Below are 8,307 nucleotides of genomic sequence, written 5' to 3'. Positions count from 1 at the left end.
TATCTAGTCTTGGTAAAGACAATTTACACACTTGACACCTTGAGTTATGGGTCACCTAGCTGTGGTCTAGGACTCAAACCCAGCCAGTTTTTGTATGGGATTTTCAACAGATCACTTTTGCTTTTATAAATAGAGAAAAATAAATACAAAGACCATGTTGTGACATGTGAAAATTACTCCGTATCTATATTTCAGGGTTCAAAGGTTTATTTTTACAGCCTTGTTGTCCAATTTGGCCCCTAGATGGCCCTTCCAGTTCCAAGCAATCCTCACTCCCCAGCCTCTCCAGTAGCTGGGACTACAGGGTCATGCCGCTCCTCAGGGACAAGTTTTTACTGCACATGGCTACACCCATTTACTTAACACACTGAAGCACACAATTTAGCACATGCCAAGTGGATATTGATTAGTGGACCTTCCAGAAAAAGCGTGCCAACACCGGCCTTGGACTTCTGCCAGGATCCCTGTACTGGTCATCTCTTTGGCCTCTCTCTTACCTCCCTCCTTAAAGTATCTAGGTGGTGGCGCCTGGGTCACAGTATCCTCCCAAATGCCTGACTCAGCTGGCATTTACTAGGGAGGTAGTACGGATGACGATTTAAGGGCCAGAGCTGTAGCCTCGGCTCTGGGGATCATGCACCGAGCTTGGGAGGGAGAGTAGATTTCCCCGTGTCCCTCCACTTCCTCCTCTGTGCAGGACGGATAACGTAGCGCCGTGAGATTAGAAGAGGGAAGCACTTAGCGACGTGTTCACGTGTTTCTACTAATGCCTCCACTTGTTTCCTGAGGAAGCGTCCGGGCCGGCGCAGCACAGACACCGGAGGAGCCGCTTGCTGCAAGCGGCGCCACAGGTTCTACTGGTTCTGGCCAGGACGCCATTAGACCAAGCGTCCCTCCTGGTCGCCTGTCAATCAAGCGTCGGGGGGCGGGGCGTGACGTGACGGGCAGGGCCGGGCGGGGACGGGCGGGGCGGGACGGGGCGGCGCTTCCGTTGCTCGAGGCCGCGCGGGGCCGCTTGCCGGAGCCCGGCACAGTCGGGAACCCGGCGGGACGCGCGGCCGGATGAGGGGCGCGATGGAGCCGGAGCCGGAGGTGCTGCTGCAAGAAGCCCGCGAGAACGTGGAGGCGGCGCAGAGCTACCGGCGGGAGCTGGGCCAGCGGCTCCAGGGGCTGCGGGAGGCGCAGAGGCAGGTCGGAGGGCCGCTGCGGGCCTTGGAGGGCGCGGGCCGGAGGGTGGGCGCGCGCGGCGCGGGCACCCCGAAGCTCTTGAGCTCCGGGAAGGCGGGACGCCGACCTGTTGGAGACCGGTCCTGGCGAGGTGGATGCTGCAGAGGTCTTGAAGGGAAGACAAGTTTGGGGGACCGAGGAAGGGTGCGGGGAGCGCTCCTTAGCCGCCTTGCGGGGACTTGGTGGGAATAGGGTGGCGTCGGAGGTTGAGCCACGGGAGCAACATCCGAAGGATCCCGGAGTTGTGACCGAAGAGAGTCGGGAAGAAGAGGGTGTAGTGAGGGGAAACCTGTGCTAGATAGATACACAGTTTAGAAAGCCCAGGGCAGTGACTTGGGGACAGTAAAGGAGGAGACGAAGTAGACCCGGAGAGGGAAGAAGTAAGGAGAAACGGGAGAGGTTGAGCAGCAGTTAACATTAATGCTGAATGAATGGGGTTAATACTTGAACATCGCACATGATCGCAGATGCCTTGAAAAAGTATTTAGAGTAACCTCTGGATGGGCTAGAACTTTAGGTGAAGGATGTTGAAGGGCAGGAGGAGGAAAACAAGATGTTTCAGGGAGGGCATACAAAAGTGAAGGGAAGTGGAAAAACAGATTTAAAGAAAGGACTGCTAAAAGGAGAAGCTAAATGCACTTTCAAGGGTTGCAGTTATCTCCCCACAAGGAAAGGGCCAGCAAAGATATAGGAAAGCCACATGGCTCCTCTCCACTCTCAAACGTATACAGAAAAAGATATAACCCTCTGCGAATGCTAGATAAGGCAGATAGATAATCCTCAGGTTACTATTAAGTGCTTAGTTAATGCTTTCTGAGTAAATGGAATTCCATTAGAATTTCTCTAGGCCTAATGGGTATCATCACACTGGTAACTCCCATGCTGCTAGGTAGAACCTGAAAATGGTGAAGTAGTGTGCTAACAGAGTCTTTGAATGTCGTCATCTAAGAACTCTCCATACTTACGCTTTGGGGTTTATGTATTTTTGAATCTCTGTAGAGCTGGTGTAGGCCAGGCATCATTATTGTAGCCAAAAACTGGGGTCAGAATCTGGATATGGTATATGATGAAACCTGATTTGGTGAACACTTTTAAGGTCCTCCAATACCCACATCTGGATTTTCTTTTGTAAGCATCTGCATTATTCCTTCTACTATTTTGAAATAAAAATTTCAAAATCTAGGGCTTTCATTAAAAAAAAAATGTTTAAATTACCTCTTTTTATGTAATATTGCTTAGTCTGAGAATCTCATGTGTACAGTGTATTTTTATCATATCCACCTCCCACTCTGCCCCTTCTAACTTTAATTAATTAATTAATTAATTATTTTTGAGACAGGGTTTCTCTGTGTAGCCCTGGCTGCCCTGTAACTTGCCCTGTAGACCAGGCTGGCCTCGAATTCAGAAATCCACCTGCCTCTGCCTCCTAAGTGCTAGAATTGAAGACGGGCTGCCCCCACCCTGTTTGTTGTCTTCTTGTTGTTGTTGTTTTAAATACAGCTCCTACTAAGTAGCCAAGACTGTCTGTTCGTGGACTCATTATATAGCCCATGCTGACAGCAAACTGGAAATCCTCCTGCCTCAGACTCTGGGTACTTGGATAACAGGCATGTACCACCACCCTTGGCTAAAGTACCCCTTAATAAATGACTAACACTTGAGCCAGTTCAAATATCTTCTACATGAGCATGGCTGTTGTTAACTGCCCCAGCAATTATGAAGCATTAGGGTTGGCACTAGAAGAATGAAGTAAGCACCCGGGCGTAGCACTTACTAATTTCTTGTGAGTATGGAGTGTGTTGTTTAGTGTGATCTGCACCCTTGATAGATAAAATTTCAGTTTCTGGACCTAGGTGTGTGGATGTGGCTCAGTGATAGAACACTTGTCTAATGGACCTGCAGCACTGGAAAAAACTAAACCGATGTTCTCTCATTTTACATTTATTTATTATTTATTTTTCCATTGTGTTGGGCATGCTGGAAAACTGCTCTACCTCTTGAGCAATTAAGTTTGAATCCAGTAATTTAAATACAGAACATATTCCTGTAATTAGTGTGGTTTAGTGTGGTTTTCGTTTTGTTTTTGAATAGCATTGTCTCATGCTTGACACAGAAAACAGTAAGAGCACATCTGTCACAGTTTGGATTTCTGGTGAGGTCACATTCTGACTACACCAAGTCATAGTGTCAGTCTCCTTTATCAGCTGGAGTGTGTGTTTGTTCCAGTTGTGAGTTACCGCAGCTGCTTCTAACTCATTGGGCTTGGTGGTCGGATTTGTAGAAGAAGGCTTCTGTCAAGTCAAGTTTTAAGAAAGTTCTATGTTGCAAAAGTATTATTAAGATAAACAGGTGCTTTTGTTTGGTGGTTAGAATATTTATAGAATTCCAGTCATTTTCAGATTAATTATATCAAATATGACTTTTGAGGAAAAAGAAGTTTGTGTTTTAGGAAGGATGAGGAGAGCAGAGAAGAAGGGACCCTGGACTGGGTGTATAGTTTACTTGCTTTTGACTTTTTTGTTGATGTTTTTTCTTTTCTTTTCTTCTTCTTTTTCCTTTGGAGACAAGGTTTCTCTATGTAGCATATCTTAAATCCCAGCATGTGGGAGGCAGAGGCAGAGGCAGGCAGATCTCAGAGCCTGGTCTACAGAGTGAGGTCCAGAACAGCCAGTGCTACACAGAGAAACTCATGTCTCAGAAAAAAAGGAATATATTTTCAAGGTTCATCTGTGTGGTAACATTTTTTAGTACTTAAGTCCTCTTATGGCTGAATAATATTTGTGATATGAATACATCTTGTGTTATTTATCCATTCACCAGTCGGTAGACAATGGGGTTTATTCTACTTTTTGACAATTATGAATTATATATATCTCTGTACAGTTTTTTGTGTGGACATGTTTTCAATTTTTTTTTAGAACATACCTACCAATTACTAGATCACATGGTACCTTTTTCATTTAAGATTTGTTTAACTGTTTCATAAATTCTTGGCATACATTTTATCTTTTCTTTGGCTTCTTAACCATTTAAAATTTTCTCATAATTTTTGTCGATTGTTAAGAAATGGCATATATGAAAGTCTGGGGGAAGAAGGATAAAAATCTCTTAAATTATTCTGTCAAAAACATGTAGCAATTTCTCCTCTGTGGTTAAGTTTAGGCCCTACCCTCTGTTTTTAGAGAAAAGGAAGTTCTGTGTAGGAATGCTAGGGTTGTCTCTAACTTACTGTTTTGGTTTTTGTTTGCTCTTTTGAGACAAATTTTCATGTTTCTAGGCTGAATTTGAACATGCTTTTTAGCTGAACATGATCTTAACTCCTGTCTCCACCTCTGAAGTGCCACCAATACAGACCAACCTGTCACCCAGCTAATTTTACTGCTTAGTTAAAGACTAGAGATATATTTGGTTGTCAGGAAAGCGGATAATGTTCACAGCAGCCTGTTCTGATGTGGAAATCATTAAGAACAGTTTTCTCCACCTGCCTGGAATCCTTGGTACTAAGGAGTGAATACCAAAGAACTGAAACCCCACTCTGTAAGTGCTCACTTGTTCATTCACTCAGTAAATATTTCTTGTGTACAGAGAGAACTTCTAAGTCCTTTATACTGAGGTCAGAGAAATAAACCTCCATGAATTTATTCCCGTCTCTGGTGCCTGATAAGTAGGTTATCTCCCCTAAAAACAAAATAAACAAGAGGAGCTTGTGTCGTTGTGTGTTCATTTTAAGACTTTACTCCCACTGTATTTTTCGTCACTTGTGCTATTTCTAGAACAGTATCGTTTCTGCCTGTGAGTAAAGATCAAAGATCAAGGATGCCAGCCATCCACCCAGGCCTGACAGCATAGTACCTTGAGGACATTGCAGATTCAGAAACTCACTGATGGGGAGGGAGGGTCAGTGAGAAGTGATATCAGAAAGCGCCTACAGTGAGAAGTACCAGTGTTTTAGTTCTGTGTGTGGTTTTAGCACACCCTCTAAAATGACGTCTTTAGTAGGGTGATTTCTTCAGCCTCCAGGCATTAACAATCTTTGCTCCCTCAGAGTAGTATATGCTGAGATCCTAATTGAGGTACTGTTTGGTGAAGGCTCTACCCAACTCTGGCTAGTAGTGACCCCAGTACTTGCTATTTTAACCGTGGTCCATGGCTTGCAGTAGTTGCTATTTTAACCGTGGTCCATGGCTTGCAGTAGCGACTTCATCTTGAAAAGAATACAGAACCTTAGGCTTCAGACCAGACTCATTGAATCCCTAGGTGGAATAAGAGAACATATTAAAGGATTGGAGAGATGATTTAATGGTTTAGAGTGTATCCTGCCCTTGCAGAGGACCTAGGTTCTGTTCCCAGCATCCATGTCAAGTGGCTTAAACCACTTGTAACTCTAGCTCCAGGGGATGCAATGCCCTTGGCATCCACAGTGCCTATACTCATTCCATAGTACCTGCACTCACGTACACATACCTACTATATACATACATACATACATATATATATATATATATAATAAAATGAAAGAATTTTTTTTTAAAAAGTACATATTAAAGACTGAGGCACATGTACTCAGAGTACGTTACCATTTAAGTGGATTTTCCTGAGTTGCCATGTTTTTTTCTCCAATGTTGTTTAGGGCATGGTGGTGCATTTTGGAGATCCTAGCACTTAGACTGGAGGAGGAGGATGTAAAGTTCTACCCTAGCCTGAGGGAGGAAAGTTCTACCCTAGCCTGAGGGACTTAGACCCTGTCTCAAAATAGTGTTTGAAATTTCACACATTTGTATGTTAGATAATTATGCAAAAAATGCAAGGAAACAACTGATGATCTTATTTTAATTTCTGTCTTTTTGAGAGAGTCTCTCTGTATTGCTCTGGCTGTCCTGGAATTCACAATGTAGACCAGGCTAGGCTGGCCTTGAACTCAAAAGATCCTCCTGCCTCTGCAACCCCTTCTGGGCATAAGGCTTACATTAACACGCCCAGATGAATAATTGATGATCTTAAGCCAATGCTTACCTAGCATGTCTTTTTGTAACAGTATAGCCCTCAGAGAGGCTTTGAACTCCTGCTGTCCGTTCTCCTACACCTGCCTCCTGAATAGTTTGTATTTTTGATTCATGCCACCACTCTCTGGCTAGCACTTTTAATATCTATAATGTGGCCAGTCAGTGACTAAGTTTATATATACTGTGTTTTTATGTATAACTTGCTTTTGTGTTTCTTTTCTTTGGTCGGTTGGTCATTGAAGTATGGTCTCATGTATCTCTGATGGGCCTAGACCACTGTGTAATCCAGGCTGGCCTCAAATCTTGTTATCCTCAGTGTCAAGAGTGCTGGGACGACAGACAGTGCCACAGGCACCTTGCTTGCTTTTATTTTGAGGCAGTGTCTCTGCTGAGTTGTATTCCTGGGCTCAGAAGATCCTCATAGTAACTGTGTCTGACACAGTATTATGCTTAGCTTAGTTTTGTTGTTTTAGAGAGTTGATTTTAGACTACTTTTTGAAGATTTAATTAGTATCCTTGTTGTGTTTTTTCTTTGTAGGACCAGGTTCTGTATAGATCTTTATTTCCAAAGGAGTTGAAAACACAACAAACTAAAGACTCATGAAGAAAAACATAGGTTATTTCAGAAAACCAAGACAGGAAGTCTTAGTAGCTCAGTGAAGGAAAGAAAACTATTATTGCTGCTTTTATCTCTCACTTCCCCTTCTGTTACAGTTTTGAAAACAGTATAGGAGTCTGTTTAGATGTAATTTGGTGCAGCAGTAATACTGTTATAGTATCCTAAGAAAACATTAAATCTAGGGGTTGGGGATTTAGCTCAGTGGTAGAGCACTTGGCTAGCAAGCACAAGGCCCTGGGTTCGGTCCTCAGCTCTGGAAAAAACAAAACAAGAAAACATTAAATCTAGATCCAGGGAAAGCTAAGAACAGATAGTCACTTGAAAATAAGCCATAATTACAGTTGTAGACAGCTCTAGTTAACATTTTAATATATCTGTCAATGCATATTCTACAGAGGTGAGAAACTGCTCTGTATATAACTGTATCTAATGGTTTTCTTTTGGCCAGCAGTGTAAGCATTTATTAAGAATATTATCTCAAAAAACAACAATTGAAAAAAAAGGTTATGGGATGTGATGGCACACACCTTTAATCCCAGTACTCAAGAGGCAGGAGGATCTGTGTGAGTTCTGAGATAGCCAGAGCTGTTATACAGAGAAATCCTGCCTCAAAAAAAAAAAAAAAAAAGAAAAAAAAATTTTTTTTTCTAGCTTTGGGATGTAGCTCTGTGGCAGAGTACTTGCCCATCATGTACAAAGACCTGGGTTTGAGCTCCAGTACCACAATATATAGCTTTCCCATATACTTTTACATGCAGAGGTAAATAGATAACTATTAAATAAATACTTAGGAAGTTTTTGTTGATGGTAGGATGAAGTGTATTGACAAGTATGTCAAAATATTAGCAGAATTCTGCAGGCAAAACTAAGTAGTTGGAATGGAGAGGGGGTGAGCCACATATAACTTGGTGTCTAAAAGATGCATTTGTACTCACAAATTATTAATTTTCAGTTATGTTTCCACTTTTTTTTTTTTTTTTTTTTTTGCCAGAGCTGAGGACTGGACCCAGGGCCTTGTGCAAGCGCTCTACCACTGAGCTAAATCCCAACCCCAATAATTTTGTTTTTGTTTTTGTTTTTTGTTTTTTTTGGAGAAAAGGTCTAGACCTCTTTAAAGTATACCAGGTTGGCTTCAGATTTCCAAGAGATCTGTCTCCCTCTGCTTCTGCCTCCTGAGTGCTGGGATTAAAGGCGTGAGCCACCATGCCTGGCCCCTGACACTTGTTTTTTTGTGGTAGAGTCTCATGTAAACCAGTGTAGCATCATACTCACTGTGTAGATGAAGAGGACCTTGAACTTCTCATCCTATGTCTGCCTTCCAGTGCAGGATTACAGATGTGCAAGCCTGGTTTTATGCAGCACTGCGGATGGAACTTGGACTTCTAGGCTTTCTGTATGCTATGAAAACGCTCTACCAACTGAGATGCATTACCAATTCAAAAATGGTCTTATTTTATT

At 42.9% G+C, this 8,307-nt stretch overlaps 1 protein-coding gene across 1 annotated transcript in view; it reads left to right on the top strand.

The window, feature by feature from the left end:
• Positions 1–1,005: 1,005 nt before the first annotated feature.
• The window catches only part of Crlf3 (cytokine receptor like factor 3), a 35,222-nt gene continuing 27,920 nt past the window's right edge, over positions 1,006–8,307 (top strand). The window contains exon 1 of the mRNA XM_036198144.1: positions 1,006–1,191. Within this exon, the coding sequence (XP_036054037.1) occupies positions 1,063–1,191 (129 nt within the window). The 5' untranslated portion in view covers positions 1,006–1,062. The remainder of the gene's footprint in view (positions 1,192–8,307) is intronic.

This window comes from Onychomys torridus, chromosome 8 (assembly GCF_903995425.1).
Source record: "Onychomys torridus chromosome 8, mOncTor1.1, whole genome shotgun sequence".
NCBI lineage: Eukaryota > Metazoa > Chordata > Mammalia > Rodentia > Cricetidae > Onychomys > Onychomys torridus.
The sequence above is the reverse complement of the archived record's forward strand: the minus strand, read 5'-3'. Positions and strand labels throughout refer to the sequence as shown.